This window comes from Danio rerio, chromosome 7 (genome assembly GCF_049306965.1).
Source record: "Danio rerio strain Tuebingen ecotype United States chromosome 7, GRCz12tu, whole genome shotgun sequence".
Taxonomy (NCBI): domain Eukaryota; kingdom Metazoa; phylum Chordata; class Actinopteri; order Cypriniformes; family Danionidae; genus Danio; species Danio rerio.
In genome coordinates, this window is record NC_133182.1 from 24,169,847 (window position 1) to 24,193,270 (window position 23,424).

General features: G+C 35.7%; 3 protein-coding genes across 7 annotated transcripts; 1 reads left to right on the plus strand and 2 right to left on the minus strand.

Annotated features, from left to right (window-relative positions):
• Nucleotides 1-440: 440 nt before the first annotated feature.
• si:ch211-216p19.6 lies at nucleotides 441-12,017 on the minus strand. 4 transcript variants are annotated; one of them, XM_073905986.1, is made up of 8 exons: nucleotides 11,893-11,989; nucleotides 7,860-7,969; nucleotides 7,407-7,780; nucleotides 7,236-7,331; nucleotides 4,916-5,149; nucleotides 4,113-4,257; nucleotides 3,926-3,952; nucleotides 441-3,063 (listed from the first exon to the last, which is right to left on the minus strand). In XM_073905986.1, the coding sequence occupies exons 2-8, from the start codon at nucleotides 7,879-7,881 to the stop codon at nucleotides 2,525-2,527; spliced, it is 1,437 nt and encodes a 478-aa protein (XP_073762087.1). In that variant the 5' UTR covers nucleotides 7,882-7,969; nucleotides 11,893-11,989; the 3' UTR covers nucleotides 441-2,524. The 4 variants fall into 4 exon arrangements, with proteins under 4 accessions (XP_073762087.1, XP_073762086.1, XP_068078222.1 ...); NM_001386813.1 differs by having other exon boundaries at nucleotides 2,382-3,063; nucleotides 7,407-7,969; nucleotides 11,893-11,942; XM_073905985.1 differs by lacking the exon at nucleotides 3,926-3,952 and having other exon boundaries at nucleotides 7,407-7,969; nucleotides 11,893-12,017.
• A 355-nt stretch (nucleotides 12,018-12,372) lies between these two features.
• On the minus strand, nucleotides 12,373-19,587 carry gmpr2 (guanosine monophosphate reductase 2). Of its 2 annotated transcripts, none has more exons than XR_012382517.1 (10): nucleotides 19,532-19,587; nucleotides 18,981-19,116; nucleotides 17,804-17,923; nucleotides 16,958-17,041; nucleotides 16,700-16,873; nucleotides 16,526-16,607; nucleotides 16,336-16,442; nucleotides 15,267-15,309; nucleotides 14,259-15,089; nucleotides 12,373-13,053 (listed from the first exon to the last, which is right to left on the minus strand). XR_012382517.1 is itself a non-coding variant. In NM_001040304.2 (10 exons), the coding sequence occupies exons 2-10, from the start codon at nucleotides 19,065-19,067 to the stop codon at nucleotides 13,362-13,364; spliced, it is 1,047 nt and encodes a 348-aa protein (NP_001035394.1). In that variant the 5' UTR covers nucleotides 19,068-19,116; nucleotides 19,532-19,581; the 3' UTR covers nucleotides 12,373-13,361. The 2 variants fall into 2 exon arrangements, 1 of the variants encoding a protein (NP_001035394.1); NM_001040304.2 differs by having other exon boundaries at nucleotides 12,373-13,551; nucleotides 14,930-15,089; nucleotides 19,532-19,581.
• Nucleotides 19,588-19,946: 359 nt separating this feature from the next.
• On the plus strand, nucleotides 19,947-22,704 carry nedd8 (NEDD8 ubiquitin like modifier). The gene is made up of 4 exons (NM_201321.2): nucleotides 19,947-20,112; nucleotides 20,357-20,404; nucleotides 22,183-22,265; nucleotides 22,345-22,704. Exons 1-4 carry the CDS (start codon nucleotides 20,095-20,097, stop codon nucleotides 22,463-22,465), a joined length of 270 nt encoding a protein of 89 aa, NP_958478.2. The 5' UTR covers nucleotides 19,947-20,094; the 3' UTR covers nucleotides 22,466-22,704.
• Nucleotides 22,705-23,424: the final 720 nt, after the last annotated feature.

The following is a 23,424-nucleotide window of genomic DNA, read 5'->3' on the forward strand; positions in this document are numbered from 1 at the left end:
GTCGCCTGGAAACCTACCTAGGGTATTCATATTTGTATTTATTAGATATTTTTTCATTTTAAGGTTTGGATATTTATGAGCACTAATTCTTATAGAAAATAGATTCTGATACTGTTAAACATTACATTGTGTGAACTGTTAAAATCAACAATTCACTGTGAAGTTCTGAATTGTAAAGATGTTATTTTAATATAGTCAGTCGTGAACTGAAGTGGGCCGGTCCAAGGCTTGAAACTCCAGGGCTGAAAAGGAGTCCCATTCCGGCCCTTTTCCCTGCTTATTTGAATGTGTCTGACATGATGTAAATATAGGGTGCTCAAATGATGGCATGTATTTGTTTAGTCTAAAAAGACAAAAGCATCAAAATAATAATACTTTTCTTTGAATACAGACATTAGGCTCATATAAACATTTAGCAAAAGCACAAATCAACACATCTGTAGATTACAAATATTCATCTTTATTAGAGGTATTATAATATTCATTCATTCATTTTCTTTTTTGCGGCTTAGTCCCTTTATTAATTTGGGGTCGCCACAGTGGAATGAACCGCCAACTTATCCAGCACAAGTTTCTCACTCATACACTACGGACGATTTAGCTTACCCAATTCACCTGGGGCCTGTTTCAGAAAGGAGGTTAAGTGAAAACTCAGAGTATTTTAACCCTGAAATGAGAGAAACTCTGGGTTTTCCGTTTCAAAATGGCAGGTTTGTTAAACTCGAGAAATCAGGGTAAGTCAAGCCTGTTTCTGAAAAAAAGGTAACTTTAACTCAGAGTCAGTTACTGTGGTAACTTACTCTGTGAATCTAACCTGGTCAGAAGCAGGTTTTATTCTCTAAACTCAGAGTTTCTGTCGGTCTCCTCCCCTTTTTTAAAGATGAAGCGGTATTTCTCGCCTTAGCCTTACGTTTCCACCCACCTATTTTAATGCTCATTTTGGATACGTGCATAAAAACTATTGATAGAAACGTCATGATGCACATAAATTTTTAAAATATGCATAAAAAACGCGCATAACTGAGTAGGATACACTTTTATTCGATAGAAAATTTGTGCATAAACTACGATGGAAACACTTTTACTGAACAAATTACAGCATGTACATTAAAAAAAGATCATGATCATATGATAATGAAAATGTGTGTAAATGAACAAACCAGCAAGCTGAGCACACTGTAACACGTCTTAAATTATTGTTTTAGTCATTCTAAAATGCCTTAACTGTTTCAGTATTAGTGTATATTATTAATTACCTCCGAACGTCTGGAGCGTGTCAAGAGTCTCCGCGTCTCATGGCTTCAGACGCCCCCACGTGTTCATTGTGTTTCAGCATTGTCTTCTGACATCGAGGCGCAAGTACATTAATTAGGCTAAATAAAGAATTAATTGACGCAGCTTCTTCTACCACAGTAAATTCTGCTTTTACTGTTGATATTTGGTGCCAGTTTAATCAGGAAGTGACGATTTTTTCTTTCTCTTTGACTCGTTGGATGGAATTTTATTCGCATCTTTTATGCAATATTCCAGTTTTGCACATAAATTTATGTAATATATTTGGATGGAAACACAGCTATTGCCTACATTTTAGTCACACACAGAAGAACTGTACTAGAATGGCTTATGCTTTTTAATAAATAATTAAATTGAATTCACCTTCGACATGCACTGTAACTAGATTAATGGGATTATTATTCTTTCTAAAAATTATTTTTAGCACTGCTTACCTTCTAAATGTTATATTAACCTCTATCACTTGATCAATAAAAAAGGCAGACACACAAGTGCACTGTTAAATCATTTAAAACTAATAAATGTATAAAAAAAGTTTAGAAAAAAATATATAAACGTCACAAATTACATTACTTATTTTATTATACTTAAATATTTAAATACTTAAAAAGTGAAATTAGGCATTAACTTGAGCAGCTGTTTTTCCACGCTAACTGTCTCTTCTTCACTGATGGTTGCTTCTTTTCAAATATATACGCTCATATTTGCTATAACTTTGCATGAGAACATCAAGTTCAGCTGGAGAAAGAAATGGTGATCTCTTTTATAAGATGTTGCCATAGTCACTCGTAATGTCTGCGCTCCATTGATAATGCCTTTTTAAAGTCACGGTGTGCGCGCTTAACTCTGAGTTGGTCTACTCAAAGTTGATTGACCCAACTCAGATCAGCTGTTCTGAAACCGAAAACTCAGAGTTTTTAATCTCTCGGTAAATCAACTCAGAGTTCAAGTTTAAACTCTGAGTTGTTTGAACCTCCTTACTGAAACAGGCCCCTGTACCGCATGTCTTTGGACTGTGGGGGAAACCGGAGCACCCGGAGGAAACCCACGCGAACACAGAGAGAACATGCAAACTCCACACAGAAACGCCAACTGACCCAGCTGAGGCTCGAACCAGTGACCTTTTTGCTGTGAGGCGACAGCACTACCTACTGCGCCACTGCGTCACCCAGTATTATGATATATATATATCATATATATTAAGTCATTATACACTAAAGTCCAGTTATTTTTACTGGGGGGGTGAAATGATCAGTGGGTCTGAATTTTGATCTCCATTATTAAAGCCTGGGCTGAAATATGGATAGAGTTTCTCAGTGAAAGACTGACCAGTGAACGAGTAGATATGAGACATGGACTCTACATCATAAAATGAGACTAAACCCTCCTCATAATCCACAAACACACCCACCGTCTGGGGCTTCACTTTCAGGCAGAGAGACACAGACAGACAGTCACAGGCCTTATACTCAGCTCCATTCCTCAACCACAGAGTCCACAGTCCATTCCTGGGACTCAGAGTAATTATTCCCTTCCTGTTAACAGACTCTCTCGCCACTCCTAAATCCCACTCCGTTTTCCCTTTTACCTGCACCTCAAAATAAAACTTGCCAGAACAGAATCCCTCCTTCCCTAGGACACTGGGACACTTATTAAACCTCCACGGATTGTCTGGGACAGGCTGACGTGTTTCTCCAAATTCAGCTTGTTTGTCATCCTCAGACAAGAAGAGTTTGGGGTGAGCAGTTTCAGGATCCATAGTCACATTCACTGAGGAAGGGATCATAATTTAGAAGTACAGTTAAAATCATGTATTTGTGGTGTAGAATTAAATACACAACCCTGATACACACTTTTAAATGAAGTTCATTTATAAACAGATTGCCCACAGGGCACGTACCACGGGGCCCCCTTTAAAATATATATACCTTTTGATAGTCTACAGAACAAACCATTAGTATACAATAACTTGCCTTATTACCCTAACCTGCCTAGATAACCTAATTACCTTGTGAAGCGTTTAAATGTCACTTTAAGCTGTATAGAAGTGTCTTGAAACATATCTAGTCAAATATTATTTACTGTCACAATGACAAAGATAAAATAAATCAGTTTACTTAAGTAGTTTGAAGAAAAGGCTAATTCATTTTTGAGTGTACTTTGTGCTCTTTATTTTTCTGGTACTTTTCCCAAACTTTTGGTGCCAAAATGTCATTTAAAACTATGATGATCAAAATAAAAGTAAAATAAATATTAAGATATTTTTTCTATTGTGCAAAAATTAATGTATTTTTTAATACGAGTTTTTTAAGCACATTCTTTTATCAAAATGTCTGAAGGCTTGATAAATAAAAATATCACGTGAACAGAATTGTTGTATAATCAAACTGTAATCGTCAAAAAATGCTTCAATTTAATGCTAGTGGATATTACACAAGAGATTTGTAATAAGATTCAGGGTAAAATACAGTTCTCCTCTTATAAATGTGCATACAGTTTTTGTTTGTAGACAAAATAAGAAGAAAGGAAAGTTTAATTATTAAATGTTCACATGGCCAAAAGTGTCCACAGTTAAATACAATGTTTGAGTATTTTTGTGCAAAGTTTGGAAAACTGCACAGCAAACTCATACCTGTAAACTTCTTGATCTTCTTTAGCTCTGTGGAAACATTTAATAAACTTGATTACTTTTACCATTTAAGTAAAGAATGTTTAGAAATATTCTCGCCTTTATTAAATTTGAATGCATACAGCACAACTGTATTTCAATTTATTCATGAAACAAAAGCAAGGGAAAAAAAGCTATATCTAAAGCTCACCAATTCCTGTCATTTTCACCATTACATCACTGAGAAATCCCTGATGTTTTGTAATAGCTCTTCTCACAGCATCCTCCTTCATATGAGTGTCACTGATCCCAGTCCAGATCTTGGTGTCTAAAGGCCTGCAAAGTGATGGATAAATCTACAACAGAAGTGAGAGGAGAAAATCCCTCAGTGTGATATAGAGAGGGCAGTGTTATAATCGAAGTAATTGTTGTGAATTTATTCCATATTGATTTTTTTTTGTCTTTCATTGTCTTATTAATAATGTCATTAGTAATTTTTATTTCGGCTAGAATAAAAGCAGTTTTTAATCTAAAACATTTTAAAAAGGTCAATACTATTAGCCCACTTAAACAATATTTGTTTTGGATTGTCAACAAAACTATCATTACACAATGACTTACCTAATTACCCTAACTTGCCTAATTAACCTAGTTAAGCCTTTAAATGTTTAAGCTGTATAGAAGTGTCTATAAAATATCAAGTAAATATTATTTACTGTCATCATGGCAAAGATAAAATAAATCAGTTATTAGAGATGAGTTATTAAAACTATTATGTTTAAAAAAGTGTCTCTTCATTAAACAAATTAGGGGGAAAAACACAGGGGGCTAATAATTCTGACTTCAATTAAATATATAAAATATATATTTACTATAAATATTATGTATGTTTTTTATTAATGTTTTATTACTATACTATTTTATTAATTGTTAATGATATGTGCAATGCTTTGGCAATACTTGACAAGTCATGCCAATAAAGCTCATTTGAATTGAAAAGAGAGAGAGAGAGACCTGTAGGAGGTGCAGGTGATCTTCAGTGTGTGAGAGCTCCTCCAGCTCAGAGTTTCTCCTCTTCAGTTCACTGATCTCCTGCTCCAGCTCTTTAATCAGATCTTCAGCCTGTTTCTCTGCTGCTTTCTGCTTCTGCTCCATCACCTCCAGCAGCTCACGCTGACATCTCTTAATGGAGCGCATCAGATCAGCAAACACCTCGACATAGCCGGCTCTCTCTTTTTCTGAGCTTTGCTAAGTTGGGAATAGTCTACCGTCAGTCTTATAACAATGCTACCCAGCAATAACTTAATAACAATGTGGCATGATAAATAGCCACATCCCCAATTTTAAACAAAACATTTAAATGTAAGAATTTATTGCCAATGTTTGAGCAGTTTGTAACAAAACCCAAAAGAAAAAGAAAACATCCCTCTCTTCTATTGGCTTTTAATGTATTTTATGAAATGAAACAACATGAAAAATCTTTAGCTTGTGTTAACCTTAAACCTTATAGCTTATTTCAGGAATTTAACCAAAAACCCACTGACTTCAAGCAATAGTTCACCCAAAATTTTTTAATCAGTTATCACATATTCACTTTCCTCCTGGTTTAATCAATTTTTTTCCTTGTTGAACACAAAGGAAGATATATTGACTTTCATAGTATTTTTTTGCTACTATTCATGCGAGTTGTAGCTTTTTTTTTACAACATTTTTTCACAATATCTTGCTTTGTGTTCAAACAGAAGTTCATAAAAGTTTCAGATTACTCAAGTGTGATGATGTTATGATGAGGAGATGTTAACTTTTGGGAGAACTGTCCCTTTGAGGACATGTAACCCCTCCTGAAGTGCTATAATGCAACCCATTTCAGGTTTTTGGCTGAAAAATATGCCATGCTGCATTAAGTTATTGCAAACTGTGAACCACTTACACTCTAGGGGTTTTAACCTTTTATGAGCTTCTTTATTCAGGGCAGCACGGTGGCTCAGTGGTTAGCACTGTCACATCACAGCACGAAGGTCGTTGGTTCAAGACCTGACTGGGACAGTTGTCATTTTACATGTTCTCCCCGTGATGTTGTGGGTTTCCTCCGGTGCTCCAGTCTCCCCACAGTCCAAGCACTATAAGTAAATTGGGTTAACAAAATTGGCCGTAGGGTATGAGTGTGTGTGAATGCAAGAGTTTATCTGTGTTTTCTACTACTGGGTTGCAGCTGGAATGACATCTACTGCGTAAAACATATGCTGGAATAGTTGGCGGTTCATTCCGCTGTAATGAACCCTGATAAATAAGGGACTAAGCCGAAGGATAATGAATGAATGAATGAATAAATGAATGAATGAACACAAAACAAGATATTCTGAACAATGTTGGAAACATACAGCAACCACTGGCATCCATAGCAGGAACAACAATAAAACAATACTATGGAAATCATTGGCTGCCATTTCCCAACATTCTTCAGAATATCTTCTTTTCTGTTAATTAGAAGAAAGAAACTCAAATAGGTTTGGAACAAAAGGAGAATGACAATGAATGATCAAATGAAATGATGATGGGATTAAAATGGTTTACAAAGGGGTCATTCATTCATATATTGCATATTTGATCAAAAACTATATAAAATAGTAGTAATATTGTAGTAATATGACTGGAATCTCAAAGTTATTACTTCAAAAGTTCACCCAAAATTAAAATCTACTCACAATTTACTCCCCCTCAAGTGGTTCCCAACCTTTATGAAATTCTTTGTTCTGTTCAGGACAAGAGATGTTTTGAAGAAAGCAGAAAACCTGTAACCACTAACTTCCAAAGTAAGACAAACAAATACTGTGGACATCAGTAGTTACTGGTAAACAGCTTTCTTTAAAATATCTTCTCTTTTTCTTCATCAGAAGATTCATTCATTCATTCATTTTCTTTTCAGCTTAGTACCTTCATTACTCAGAAGTCTCCACAGCGGAATGAACCACCAACTTATACAGCATGTTTTACGCAGTGGATGACCTTCCAGCTGCAACCCATCACTGGGAAACACCCATATAATCTCATTCATACACACATACACAGAAAATGCAGCTTTCCCAATTCACCTAAAGTGCATGTCTTTGGACTGTGGGGAAAACCGGAGCACCCGAGGGAACCCACATGAACATAAGGGAGAACATGCAAACTCCACACAGAAATGCCAACTGATCCAGCCGAGGTTCGAACCAGCGACCTTCTTGCTCTGAGATGCCCCTTACAATCTTACGTCTTCAAATGTAAATAAAAAAAATACAAATATTTTCATACAACAAAGCCAAATTAACCAAAGAACTTCAAACTGACTAACCTTGCTGATCGTCACTGAGGTTTTAATTTCTTCAATTTTCTTTATTCTGTTCTGGATCATCAAATGAACCTCGGCCTGCTTTCTCCCAAACTGAGACTGTGGAAATCAGCGTTTCTTTAAGTCAACATGTTAAAGCCACTGAAGCGCAGATACAGATTAAGCATCTCTGACCTTTCTTTCTTCGCTCTCCTCCTCTACTGGGACAGTGTTGTGTGTTCTGTGGTCTTTTATCGTACACGACAGACACACACACATCTGGTCATCTCTGCAGAACAGCTCCAGCGGTCTCTCGTGCTTTGAGCAGATATAATCGCCCAGATTCTCCACAGGATTGATAAGTCTGTGCTTCTTCAGTTTGGCTACGGTGTTATGAGGTTCAAGATGAGTTTTGCAGAAAGATCCTTCACAATGGAGACAAGACTTCAAAGCTCCTCTCTTTATTTTTGTACAGGCATCACACGCTACCACTCCAGGCTGAACAGGACTTTCCACCCTCTTCAGTCGTTCAATGATCTCCTTGAACTCTCTGTTGATGTCCAGACTCTCTGGTGTCAAGTTAAAATGTTTTTTGCAAAGGGGGCAGCTTGTCTTCCTACTGCTGTCCCAGTGTTGACAGATACATACCATACAAAAGTTGTGTCCACATGGAATGGTTGTCGGGTCAGTGAAGATGTCCTGGCATATTGAACACTGGAACTGCTCTGCATCCTGTGGACTGCTGCAAACAGCCATTGCTGATGGGAGAAGACAACAAAATGATTGCACAAACAAAGCACAGCTGAAGATATACTGTCTCTCTGTCTGCCCATCCCCTTTAAAGAAATTCCACTAGTCAAACCGGTTTGGAAGCAGGATGTAAAATGATCGGCATTGACGGGTGGTTTAATTGATTCTGCAATGCAGATTTGCATTGGGCACAATAGACATGTACAATTATTTCTTCAACAGAAATCATGAAAAGGCAAGATATATGAATAACGAGTTCAATAAGACATAGAAAATGAACACATTTCCCTAATAAATTAATTTGATGTGCCTAGACCATGCAAGAGGAATGTTTTACAAAATAACTAAGACATTTGACTTGAACACAAACCCTTTATTTTGAGGATAACACAGGGATCGGATTAGAAAGCAGCAATGATTTTAGCACAAAAACAGATATATTCAACATTTCTAATGGGTAAAGTGGTCTATTTGAGTAAACAAGCAGACAGACTTTGCTTGGACTTTAGCATTTGTCTATATAAGACATTGATTGATTGTTTTTTTCTTTCACTTTCATCAATTGGTAAAGAAATTTTGTTCATTGCCACTGTCGCCACTGGCTTGCTTGGTTTGGGACTTGTGGAGCTGCGCATGGAGAGATTTGGTCTTCAGTGTTTGGACTTTCAGCTGTGAAATTTAAACCACACTGAACTTCAACTCTAAAAACTGGACTGATAAAGTTTCAATTTACTAGAACTTCTACACTGAAAACCCTAATAAGCTGACTGAAATAAATTAATTGAGTACACTCATTGCCTCAATTTAATTGAGTAATGGAGTCTCCCAAAACATGCATATTTAAGTTTAACTTGCCGGTTTTGTAGACTATACTTAAATTGTTCAGTTCACCAAACTTAGTACTAAGTTTGGTGAACTCAACAGTTTAAGTATAATCTACTTAAGTACTAAGTGTAGGCATTTTCATGGTACATGAGTTAAATTAACTCATATTTTTAAGTGATAGGACTAAAATGCAAAGTTTTAAGTTATGTTCTGTCAACTTTACTTAATTGTTTAAGTAAAGACATCATTAAGGTTTTCAGTGTATGTTAAGCTGCTTTGACACAATCTACATTGTGAAAGCGTTATAAAAAATAAACATTGAATTGAATTGTCTCTTACTGCCAAGGGAAAAAGCACTGTAATGAACTTCACTTTATTGTATTTAGGTAGATTTTTAAATCTGTACTTTTGCAAATTAAGCCAGGGAGCCTACTTTTCTGAGGTAATAAAGCATAGCTTGTGACTGTGTATGCTTAGAATTTAAACTGATATTAAAAGCTTTGACCTGCATTTCAATAGTCAATACAATGGTCTGCATAGCCGGGAACTCCCACAAAAACATCACATTCATTTTTGCCACGGAGGAAAATTCCTATTATAACGCTTTAAAACTTTTTATTGTAAATAAAGAAACACACAAAATGAGCAATTAATAAAAAGTATTGTAATCGTAGGCCTAATTGATGCTAAAGCGAATGTTTCTTTTTAGAAGACTTTAATAAACCTTTCAAAGCTTGAAAATAATAAAGAAAGGACAAACACATCTACAGTATACTGTAATATATTACAGTATATTGCATGTACAGTATACTACAGTATTATACATTGTGCTAGTTTTGTCAGTGGTATTGAAAATGATTGTCATGAAATGAAAAATCAATCATACTAGTTCACATTCCAAGATCTATTAGTTTTTTTTATTGTCAAAATAAAAAGTTGCTATATGACTAGGAACTATACCCTTATTCCCATGACATTATAATTAAGGTGCAAAAAAATGCAGTGCATGCCTGAACATAGTCCTCAGGTAACAGCCTGCGTGATATAATAGCCTGCTGCAGCAATGGTACAGCAAAGTTCTCATTATTACTAAAATGAGAGTATAGGTCCTAACCATGTTGACCTAGAAAATAAGAACTTTTCATTTTCTGTTTATGCTGCTAGAGAGCCGGGCTTTGGGCCATTTTTTTACTCCATATCTAGCACGTTATCAGGCTTTGGGCCTGCTTTAGAAAAAACTTCAAACAAAAGTTTAATAGATCTAATTCAGTCCAGAGGTGCCAGTGATGCGCATAAAGATTTCCAGCTACCTGCAATGGAGAACATAAAGAGAAAAATTGCAAAATGGCGAATGTAAAACTGAAAAATGCTAGAGGAAAGGCAAACTTCGGGTCAACTTTTCAAATAGTGACAACTTTAAATAATGAGCCAACTGTTTATGCACAATGCACACCTTGTAAATTGAGTAAACTCACTGTGGACCATGTACCATTTGCATATCGATGTCACTTATAAACTAAAACTTACATTTAAAAAAAAAACATAAAAAACTCCAAACATTTCTCTAAATTATTCTGATAAAAAAAACAACAACTTTCTGTTCATACAAATCTGGTGTATTTTAATGGCTGTAACAGTATAAGTTGTTTGGCGAAAAAAAGACGGGCTTTGGGTCGGACTCGGACCAAAAATTTTGATCTCGGGCCAGGGCCGTGCTAGGGCTTAGATTTAAGGCCCAAATCTCTACCAGGGAGTTAGGGGACTATATATATATATATACATATATATATATATATATATATATGTATATAGGCGACGCAGTGGCGCAGTGCTGGCACCTTACAGCAAGAAGGTCACTGGTTCGAGTCTGGCTGGGTCAGTTGGCATTTCTGTGTGTAGTTTGCATGTTCTTCCCACGTTTGCGTGGGTTTCCTCTGGGTACTCCAGTTTCCCCCACAAGTCCAAAGATATGCGGTACAGGTGTATTGGGTAGGCTAAATTGTCCGTAGTGTATGAGTGTGAATGAGCGTGTATTGATGTTTCCCAGAGATAGGTTGGAAGTTATATTATATCTATAAAAGGGAGTGTTTTGAGTTTTAATGCTAAGGCCCCATACCTGGAATTGCTTAGGGCCCCCAAATCACTATTTTCACCTTTATTATTTATTTTTTTAATTTATTATTTACTATTACTTATATCACACCTTGGATATAACTACAGAACAGACATGCTTTAAATAGGAACATTTGAGCATCAAGGTGCTAATAATCTAAACCAATTCAATGATTTATGCTGAGCTAAGCTAAAAGTGCTCCTGCCAGATCCAGAGATCAGATGAATGGATTCAAAAATGCTAAAACTCAATTATTTAACTCTACAGGAGTTGTAAAATCAGCTTATTTCCAAAGTAAAAAAAAAAAAGGTAGTAATGAAAATCTGATTTTTTGCTTTTATAAGGAACTAGTACACAGAGTTTCTGTCCACATAACATGCCTCTTGTCAAGGGTTATTCTAGCATTTAGACTTTTCTGTTGATGACTAGGTTTTCAGTCCCACTTTTAAAAAGTAAATAATGGAATATTAGGTTAAGCAGAAAGTTAAATAGGGTTTGTCAGATAATTGCTAAACACAATCCCAAAGGGCACCAACATGTTTACATAGACTTTGACACACACATCAAGTGCTTTACAGATGCAAACACAATTATATATTCAAACTGCGAACAAATATTGTGTTTAAAATACAACAAAAGATGTACCTGAGTGATTCTATAATAGGAGATATGCACTTGAAAAAGGTAAGAAACCCTCCCAACAATTGTTTTCAGTATTTTAGTGAAAACATTTCTCAACTCTGTTACCGTTAATTATAATGCAGTAACAGATTTGACCATTTTAAAGTTTATATCCAAAAACTCCACTTGATAGCATTAGTGCTATACATGACACTTATAAAAGCCAGATTAAAAAAAACCTTAGAACAACCAACTTTGTGACAGGTCATAGATTGTTTTCATTTTTGATATTGTCGTAAGTTTTAATGTTCTACAAATTACCACTCTAAGATTTTTTAGATAAAAATATTTTCTCAGAAAGAGTGCACATACCTTTCTGTGCTTCAAATCTTTTCAGCAAGCCAAAGTGACATCGTTTCCTTCCTCATTTCCTGTATCTTGCATAATTGTGGGTAGTAATTCTACGAATCTAAAAGGCAAAATATGGTTCGGTAACAGAATTGATGCAGATTTATTAATATTTTCTTCCAAAGGTAATGTTGTAGAATCAAGAAAATTACTATTTAGAGGTTTTTATAAGTAATGTATAATATATTTTTGCCAGAATTACATCATACATCCTGGAAAATATTGACTGAATTAAATGCACAAAAGGAACTCATTCAGCTGTACAAGACACTGTGTGCAGAACATGTAACATAATATTGGCCTGTTAAATCTTGTGATCCATGACAATGTGTAAGAAATCATTAAAATACAAGCATTTGAAAAATATCTAAACATAAAAAATGATTCTGGTGACTAAAAATGTACCTACAAGAATAACAGCAAAGAACTCAAGCCATTCTTCAATGATTATCCAACTCATTTATTTCCACAAAACAACACAGGAATGCTAAACGCCCGAATATACGAACAAAATTTGATTCATCGTCATTAAAAGTTCAATATAGGTCAAATTAAATCTGCCCAAGCAACATTAATGACAATGTATTAGGACACAAAGGAATGTCAAACGTATGAACTACAGTATATAATAGCAAAAAAGATACAAATTAAATTAAATTAAAGTTAATCATCAGTTAAGCAAACTACTATAAAAGCTGTCTAATGTTCAAACCAGGCTCAAATGCATCAAATCATGCCAATACTGTGACAAAAACAGATTAAGACTTAAAGATTGTTTAACGCTGCATCTGTAACATAGACGACGCTGGAGGAAATGTTAAAAGCATTGAAAACAACAACTTGGCTTTGGTTTTTAAATATATGCTATATTATAAACTGCTAATATATAATGGTCATCATGTAATATAATAGACTGCTAATACTTTAATAACCCTTTAAAGATCTGAGTTGGTCCAGGAATGATTATGAAATCAGAAAGTATCTGAATGTAAGACATTGAGCGTAGAGAGACATTCGTTTCAAATTGACAACAAAGTCTAAAATAGTACCCAGTTATCTGGATAATATATGAGGTGTTTGATCTAAGGCAGGGGTGTCCAAACTCGGTCCTGGAGGGCCGGTGTCCTGCAGATTTGATCTCCAACTTGCCTCAACACCCCTGCAAGGATGTTTCTAGAAAGCCTAGTAAGAGCATGATTAGCTAGCCCAGGTGTGTCTAATTGGGGTTGAAACTAAACTTTGCAGGACACCGGCCCTCCAAGACCGAGTTTAAACAGACAAACAAAAACGAACAAAACACGACAGAAATTATGTTAAATGACCGTGTGTGTGTGCGTATGTGAACATGCATGTGTGCCTACTTGACCGCACCCAGGATAAAATGACCTTCGCATGGATTTGGCATCAGTTGGCCCAATGTGGACCAACATGTCTCAATTATCATTACCGAACACTGTGTTGAGCTGCTGGGTCACCCTAATGAAGGTGGTACGACGGCTCAACTCTTTCAGCTTAGCAGCGCCCACATAAGTGCAGGTGGAGCGAACTCCACCCAGAACGTCTCTCAGCGTCACGTCCACGGGCCCTTTATAAGGCACTTCAACTGTTTTACCCTCAGATGCCCTGAAAAAACACGCATAATGATGGTTAATCACAGCAATCCAGTTATTATTGTTAAGACATAATTATTGTCATTATTATATGTCATTGTTATTCACTCTTCACTTGTTCAAAACCTAGTTTAGTTTTTTTTCTTCTGCTGAGCACAAAGGATGATATTTGGAAAAATGTTGGTTGCTGACATATATTGACTTCCTTAGTTTTTTTTTTACCATAAGTCAGTATGTGCCAGCAACCAACATTTTTCAAAATATTGTCTTTTGTGTTCAGCAGAAGAAAGAATCTCATAAAGGTTTAAAACCACATGAGGTCATTTAACACTAGAACTTCTGAGGCGATCATTTTGACCGTTTTGAATTTTTGCAGTTTAATATTTCTGCTGAAACAAAACACACATATCTGTAATTCCCTGACGTTTAATAAATATGTTTATATTTCCTTCTAACATTGTTATTTTATCAAAATTACAAAAGAGTTTTGATAAATTCTACCAAGAACTGCCATAAAGGTCAAAATGACTGCATACATTTTAGTGTCTACAACTTTTCCCTGTGAATTTAAAATTTGTATGCCTCTGTTGCCTCAAAACCATAACTGAGGGTGTACTCACAATATGCTATCCGAACCATGTCCAGGCGCATCTTCCTGTTTGTTTGACAAGTGTAAATGCTCTGAATCAGGCCCAGATGTGGTTCAGTTGGCCGGTGTACCAGAGCGCGGTTCGGTTGGGCTTTTGTGCAGTACGCTTGTAATATGAGCGCAACGCGTGGGCTGAGCCCGAAACTGAAGAGACGATGTCACTTTTAAGGGACTGTTTCATATAGATTTATAAATCATTCTTACTGTTCATTGAAAGCAAATTATCTTAGTTTATTAAAGACACAAACCAAACTACATGTCAGCTGCACCTTCAGCAAACCTCATAATTCGTGCAGCACGAGGACTTTTATGATTATTTATGAACGTTAAAAGTTGAGGATGTGTTCGGCAAAATATTTGACTGCATGTCACTGTATCCCAAACGACTAAAACGATATAACTAAAGATATCTCCACTGTGCTGAGTGAGAGCACTTCTCTTTCTGTTACTGAACAGTTACATCATCGATGACATAAGCATGCTCCGGTTCGGAAGGTAAAAGGCAGTGTGAGTGCAGGCTGTTAGAGAAGATGGGAGGGAGAAAAATTGTGCTTCGGCACAGTTTAAGGCAACTGTACCTAGGTGTGAGCACGCCTGCATAATTTTAACATAAGTCTAACATAATTTTACTTTAGGTATGTCTTTGAAAACAGCATAATCAGTACAGTTAAAAAGCCCTCTACTCTCAAAATGATAAGGTCATTTTGGGTGAAGTATCCCTTTTAAAGCTCTACTCAATTACCTGTACTCTGCTACGCCTCCTGCGTGCTTCTTCATGGCCGTGTCTGAGCTCATGCCATAGAACAGCTTGTATTTCTTGCCATTTTTCTCTATGACTTCACCTCCACTCTCACAATGACCAGCCAGCATTCCTCCAAGCATCACAAAATCAGCTCCCGCCCCTAGCAGACAGATCAGCCAATCAAACACAAGTGAAATGTGATACTGTGGCCAACAGTTAAAAAGTGTTGCATTCAGAGGTAGCAAGGAAACAATAAATATGCAAATTCAGAAGTTGTGGTTAATAAGTTGTCTTTTGTTTTATCCCATTATAATAATGCAGTGTTACCAAGACTTACCAAAAGCCTTGGAGACATCACCTGGGCAGGTACATCCCCCATCCTACAGAGAGACAGAAAACAGATGAGCTCAGCAGATACCTGATCAAAGACTCTTTGTCCACAAATAGGGTGCCTGTTACTCTTTGTTTTTAGCTCTGTAAATCCTGATATGTGCCATAATAGTAAAAAAGGAAACATGTTTTGTTAAACATCAAAAAATAAAACAAATGTATGTTTTTGTATGCTTCATAATTGAGTTTTTTAATGGCTTTTTAATGATTTAGTGTAGTTTATATTCAAAGAAAAACATTTAAAATTTTAAATGGAGTAAAATTTAAATTTGATGCAGATACAGTATTTGTTATATGAGCATAAAAATAAACAATAAGTAATAATAACATTTTTAAAAAATAATAACAATATTGATATGTTCAGTAAAGAAAGCAACAAGCAAAATATAATACCAAATGAATACAATATATAGCGAAGATAATGCTAAAAAATAAACCGTGCTTTTTAGGTTTTTTATGTACCTAACAGTAGCTTTCAGTTATTTACATTTTATCTAACACCGTATACTGTATATAATCTTCCCTCTATAAAATAAATAAAGGTTAAACACTACTTTGCTATACAGCTATTCAGTCAAGAGCAGAGTGATTTCATTATCTATTGTTGTTGGATTAATTTTAAAACCACAGACAGCAGAAATAAGATGCAATTACACAATAAGATGCAGCACAATAAGAGAGTTACAGAAAACACTATGTATATACAGTACAGTATATATATATTCCTGAGGTATGAACAATTTATTTGACTGTATATAGTTATGACTTTACATCTAACAATAATAGTTATATGCATGTAATAATACATAAATGCTTGATTTTATGCTCAAAGCTCTGAGGTTCTAATTTTGGGGTGCAAAACATGATGACTTAACCATGAACAAATAAATTGATTTAATGAATTGTTTGTCATGTGATTTTATTCACGCAGAAATGGAGGGTCTATTTTAATTTGTAAAAATGAAATATAGGTACGAAAGATGTGACAATATAGGGGCTTTAGAAATGAATCTCACAGATATGATGTGTCCACCCAGGCCGTGAGCAGCGTCAGCACACTCGATGACGGCGCTTAGCTGAGGATAACCCACACCGGTCTTCTTACGAGTGGTGCACACAGAGCCTAGACACAAAAACTAAAGTGAGAATACTGTAAAATGAGCTGAATATCATCTCAGACTGTTAAAACATGAGTGATGATGTCACCTGGTCCAATGCCCACTTTGATAATGTCAGCCCCAGCAAGAATCAGCTCTTCGACCATCTCTCCCGTGACCACGTTACCAGCCTAAAAAACACACGTTCAGTTTTAAAATATTGTGATTATTCCTTAAAAGAGATTAAAGATAAGATAGCTGTGTGTTGTTTTGGTTGACTAACCATGATAGTGTGCGTGGGGAACTTTTGCCTCACGTCTTTTACAAAGTTGACAAAGTGCTCAGAGTAGCCATTGGCTACATCCACACAAATGTACCGAATCTGAGGCACAGCGGCAACAATGGCCCCCAGTTTCTCAAAGTCCCCTTCACTCGTCCCTGTGCTGACTGCAACACTCTGGACAAAAAAATGAAGAAGTGATTATCTAAATACAAACCATCTGTATTTAAACTGTATTTAAAATCTAGCAAAGATGCCCACCTCTAAGCATTCTGGGTGCTTGGCTGCAAACTCCTTCCAGTCGTCAACACCGTAATGCTTTTGCATGGCTGTAAAGAGGCTAAACTACAAAAAAATAATGTAATGAGAACTATGTTAAAGGACAGAAAGACAAACATGCACATACACACACGCATACATAAATGTACACAATTGTACAGTTGATAGGTGGTGCTTATCTTCTTTGAACTCCTAATAACTTTTTTTTCTACATATTTACATACTTATACTGCCCATACTTCATAAGATTATATTTATAATACCATAGTATAGTATAGTATAGTTTGAGTAAAGTAGAGTATTCTAAGGACAAATATGCAGAGACTCCATTGTTATCATTTTATGAAAAAGCAAAAATAAACATATTTTTAAATAGATAATTATTATTATCCATTTAGTAACAAATTTTTATGAAAGCAACACAATTTCTATTTCAAGCCCTCTTTCTAAAATCTCAGCACTGAACTGACACTGTTTCAATTCACTATAATCTTCTATGTGAAGCTGCTTTGACACAATCTACATTGTAAAAGCGCTATACAAACAAAGATGAATTTAATTTTATACCTTGACAATACTAGATAAAAATTTCAAGCACCCATAAGGACCCAGAATATAACAAGTCAGAACTATACTTAAACCAACTACACCAATAATACATTTACAACCCATTTATCTTTATTTTTTTAAACACCTTTAAAGCCACATCGGCGTCTGTGGCTTCTCTATTGAGTTTTGACATCATAGAGAAGTTAGTTCAGTTTTAAGACAAAGACTGGTCATACGTGTTTAGCTATATTTAAAACAGAGTGAGGATTTAACTTATACCTGATGTAAAGCTAAGGCCATTTCAAACGTCCCCACTGTGTCCATGTTGGCAGCAACAATGGGAATCCCACGATAACTGCCCTTTGAGTTTCTAAATGTAAAACTGCGCATGAGATCCACCTGAAACAGAGCAGAGCGCGGAGATAAATGAAAGAGAAGAGAAGCCAGATTTTAGCTCATCATTGCACTGGACACATGAATGCAGTGAAACTTTGATTATAATGAGGCTAGCTTAAATCTAATATGTCATACGTCACCTGCAAAACAAACAAAAATACATCACTGCACAATATATTGTTTCAGCATTGATATCACAATGTGACAATTCACAATAGCCACATCGCAAGATATGTAATGTTGAGTCTGGATTATAATTTATTTATTTGCGTGTGTTTTTGAGGCCTGTGACTGTATGAGGATTTAAAAACCATTCAGGCCTATAGATTGTATCATTTGTAACTTTACTTGTATTACATTTTTCATAAAATGAGGAATAGTGCTAGACTTCTCAGAAAACAATACATTACATTCATTCATTTATTTATTCATTCATTTTCTTTTCGGCTTAGTCTCTTTATAAATCCGGGGTCGCCACAGCGTGATGAACCGCCAACTTATCCAGCACGTTTTTACGCTTTACGATGCCCTTCCAGCCGCAACCCATTTCTGGGAAACATCCACACACACATTCACACACACACTCTCATACACTACAGACAATTTATCCTACCCAATCCACCTGTACCGCATGTCTTTGGACTGTGGGGGAAACCAGAGCACCCGGAGGAAACCCGTGCGAACCCTGGGAGAACATGCAAACTCCACACAGAAATGCCAACTGACCCAGCCGAGGCTCGAACCAGTGACCTTCTTGCTGTGAGACGACAGCACTACCTACTGCGCCACTGCGTCGCCACAATAAATTATTGTGTATCTAATTTGCATCTTTTTCTTTATTGTATTTATCTGTGCTTGTAGATTTGTTCTTATATTTTATGCAGATGCACTCCTCTACAGAACCATCCCAATCTATGTAAACTTATAAATTCCTTACAAATTTAGATATTCAAGTCATCTGGTCAAGTTGTATTCATTTCGCAATATATATATATCGCAGAATAACAAAATATTGCATTTTTCCAATGTCTGCAGCCATAATCACAGGTGTCTGACTCACCTCACTGCGAGATTTGAGAGTGCTCCTCTTGGGTCGAAGCAGCACATCCTTGAAGTCAAGTTTGATGTCATTTTCAATGCGAGGCATGGCTGCTGGAGAGATTGGCCTTGAGACTGATCCAACCGTATCACACTGCCTGGAAAAACACAAGACAATGAAAGAAAAACATTCCCACTGATTCAATTATGGCAGATGATCAGTGAGGAGGAGGGTGACCGTGAGAGACAGGAAACATATATTGTTATTTTAATCTTTTTAATACTAAATATTGCACAATTTCCATTAAAGTTACAAAAAAGTGAAATTTCGTAGAGCAGATTAAAACAATTTACCACATAACGTTACCAAACAAAATAAAGTAAGCACATCTGGTGGTGATGTGTTCTGCACATGTCTGACAGTAGCTGTCAGATACTGCAGGTCAAAAGAGCGCAACATTGCTGATTCTATGTCGCCTTGACATTAAATGTTTTTGCTATGATTACAAACTAATGTAACTTACATAAAACCTTATTTACATTTTACAAAATAAAATCTTACTTATATCTTACTTATAACTGTAGACGCGCAGCTCCTCGTTAGGGTTATGTGAGAGCGAATGAAACTCGTTTCCGGGTTGAAGGCGGTCGTTTTAGTTGAGCGGGATGTTTACGACTGTCAAGGGCATGTAGTCTTTGAACTGACATCTCGTGCGTCAATTCAACTTGAAACGTTTGATGAAAAACTACAAACAGCGATGCACACTGTCGCAGTAAACGTCGCAAATTCATATTTTCCCGGTCAGATTGGACTCAACTGATTTTTTTTCTTATTTAATGAAAGTTCAGAAAGTGTAAAATGTGTATTTATATATTAAATACAATAAAAGTCGTTTGATTTTACGAAATATATATACATATTATTGCAAATCGTCTCTTATTATCGAAGACCGCTATTCTGCACAGAGCCCTCGGAACTCTTCCTACAGACACTGGAAAGGTGGGAATTATTTTGCAGTGACGCAGGAACTCCGCGAGCGGCGGAGAATTTGTGGGAATTAGAGAAATCTGAACTTTCAGCTTCAGTATTTGTGTTTCATTTCTCTGCATGTGTTTCTAAAACAGAAGAAGTCACAATGCTAATTAAAGTCAAGGTAAGAAAAGAACGCAGAACAGCAGTTTCATTCAGCACAGTTCTTGTCGGTTCGTCGCTGTGCCTGTAGTTTAAGTATTTTATTTAATATAACGTTAGTAGTAGGGCGTTGCAAATTTGTCAAAAAGCTGTTTTTACAATATGATGTGCACGGTTAATATAATAACAAGCCGTGGAGTAATAGATGATAGATCATTAAGAGCGAAATGTGTGTAAATGACTAATCATATGTCTTGTTTTTAAAGACACTCACGGGCAAAGAAATCGAGATTGACATCGAACCCACAGATAAGGTAAAGTATAACATTTTAACAGGGTTTCTGAAGGTTTAAAAGACGTTTTAAAACGTCTTTATTTCTGTTCTACAATTAAAGGCCTGGTCAGTCAGAGCAGAAAGCCTTTAGTCATTAATGTCATGCATTAAATCCGTTGCATTCACAAGAAATGAATGAATGTCTTTTTGAGTACCTTGAATCTATTAATTTCATTATTAAAAAGGAAGACATCCTGTATTTCTCTACAAATAAGTGATCTTTATTTAACAACTCTGGAGCATGCTCATGCATTAGTCCTAGCCTAAATGCATGGAAGGAAATGACAATTGAAATTTATAAAATGGAGCAAATTACTGCATTTGTAAATCAGAAAATGGAAGCTTTATTTCATTCTGGGAAAAATGGACTAATTATGCAACATCACATGGACCTGAACTTTTCTGTTAGCCTAAAATCGGAAGGATCACTTTCTACATGTACATCATTTTGTTGCTTATGTGTATGTATATCTTATTTTATTTAATTATTCGTTTAACTTTTCGTTTTTGTTCTCCCCCATTTTTTTTGTCTTATTTTATTTAGTTTTATTTTTTTTGAAAGAATTTATTATGTATAACATTAGTGTACATGAACACAAAAAGGAAAGCATAAAGTGCTCACTATATTTGAGTACACCCCATTTTGAAAATAGGCAATGTATTTTTGTGCATTTAAACAAATCAGATTTATTAAATTGATATATTTATTAAACAATATTTTAGTCACCAAACATAATTAGAAACTGAAGGATTATGCAATTAAATTCAAGCAAAATATTACACAAGAAAAATTACAAACTATAAAATTTTAACAAAAATGTTCAATGTTTTGCTTCTCTTGATTTTTCGTCTTTTTTAAATTTGTATTTAATATTTTTCTATAACATAAATTTAGGTGTACTAGTTTTTGGACCGTTATCGTAAGTTATTTTGTTAGATTTGTTATTTTTGTTAGCTCCAGATTGGGCTTCAGTACTGACTACTCTAATGTATATGCACAAATATAATATTGTGTAGCTTCCTATTAAAAATATTATTTAAAATAGAGATTTGTGAGGGGTGTACTTTTATATGCTGAGTACTGTATATTGCATAGTGGATGTACAGAGTTTGTGCTTATATTTGTGAGTGTATTCAGATTTATGATCTCTGACAAGTATTTGATGTAAGTGGAAAACTATTTAAGAAGGTATAAAACGGGTGTCCAAACTTGGTCCTGGAGGGCCGGTGTCCTGCATAGTTTAGCTCCAACTTCCTCCAACACACATGCCTGGAAGTCGAGTATACCTGGAAAGAGCTTGATTAGCTGGTTCAGGTGTGTTTAATTAGGGTTGGAACTAATATATGCAGGACACCGGCCCTCCAGGACCGAGTTTGGACAATTATGCCATCAATTATGCCATAAAAAAGGATTTAAAATGCCTTAAAGGGCTTAAAGTTCACCCAAAAATGAAAATCTACTCACTATTTACTCAAGTGGACCCAAAGCTTTATGAGATTCTGTTGAACACAAAAAAAGATGTTTTGAAGAAAGCTGAACACCTTTAACCACTAATGTCCATAGTAGGAAAACAAATACTATGAAAGTCAGTGGTTACGGGTTTTCCAGCTTTCTTCAAAATATATTTCTTATTCTTAACAAAAGAAAAATCGTTACTTAGAAGTCACTTCATTTTTGAGTGATTTTAGCCACTTTAAGCCACAGTTTTACACATGATTCAATTCAGTGTGCATTTATTTAATGTGAATCTCGTTCAGGTGGAGAGAATAAAAGAGCGAGTGGAGGAGAAAGAAGGAATCCCACCTCAGCAACAGAGACTCATCTACAGTGGGAAACAGATGTAGGTCATTGTACACGTTGTGTTCCTGTACATCTTTGTAGATACATTTTTAACCCACAATCCACCTCTTCTTCCTCAGGAATGATGAGAAAACGGCAGCAGATTACAAAATCCAGGGCGGCTCTGTGCTGCATCTGGTTCTTGCTCTAAGAGGTGGACAAATCCACCAAAAACCCGACCGGCTTCTCCTAAATATGTAACCACCAGTCCTGCCTTGGTCAGCTTAGATATTCAGAAACAACAGATCAACTGTATGAACGACTGGTTGCCACCATATGCTTTGTTTGTTGGATCACTCATCACCTTCTTCCTGTTAATGCCACTCCCACTTCATTTGTTAAGAGTGTGACTGCTCTTTTTGTTAGGTTTACAAGGAATGTTTGAATTAAGGTAAAACTCATGTATCACTTTGACAATAAACATTGATGCCACCATTTAAGCATGTTGTAAATGTTTTCTTTTATCATTCTGAGGTTTCATATTTGTTTTACAATAGATTTGGATTCATTTTCAAGTTAATGTATGTGTATATATATATACTTTTTATGCCAAAAATAATGAGAATATTAGGTAAAGATCATATTCCATGAAGATATTTTGTAAATGTTTTACTTTAAGTTAATCAAATCTCAATTTTTCATTACTGATTTGCATCGCTAAACACTTATTCATTAATTTTCCTTCGGCTTATCCTTTTATTCATTAGGGATTACCACTGTGGAATGAACCGCCAACTTATTCAGCATATGTTTTACGCAGCGGATGCTCTTCCAGCTGCAACCCAGCACTGCAAAACATCCATACACTTTCATTCACAGACTCAATTTAGTTAATTCAATTCACCTATACCGCACAGTCTTTGGAACCCATGCAAACACGGAGAAAACATGCAAACTCCACACAGAAAAGCCAACTGACCAAGGCGGAGCTCGAACCAGCGACCTTCTTGCTGTGAGACGACAGTACTAAACACTAAGTCACTGTGTCCCTAAGCACTTAATTTAGACAAATTTAAAGTAGATTTTTCTTTTTTTTAAACTTCATATTCCAGATTTTCAAATAGTTGTATGGCAGACAAATATTGTCCTTTTCCAACAATTCATACATCAATGGAAAATGTATTTATTCTGCTTATTTATTCAGTAATGTATAAATCACA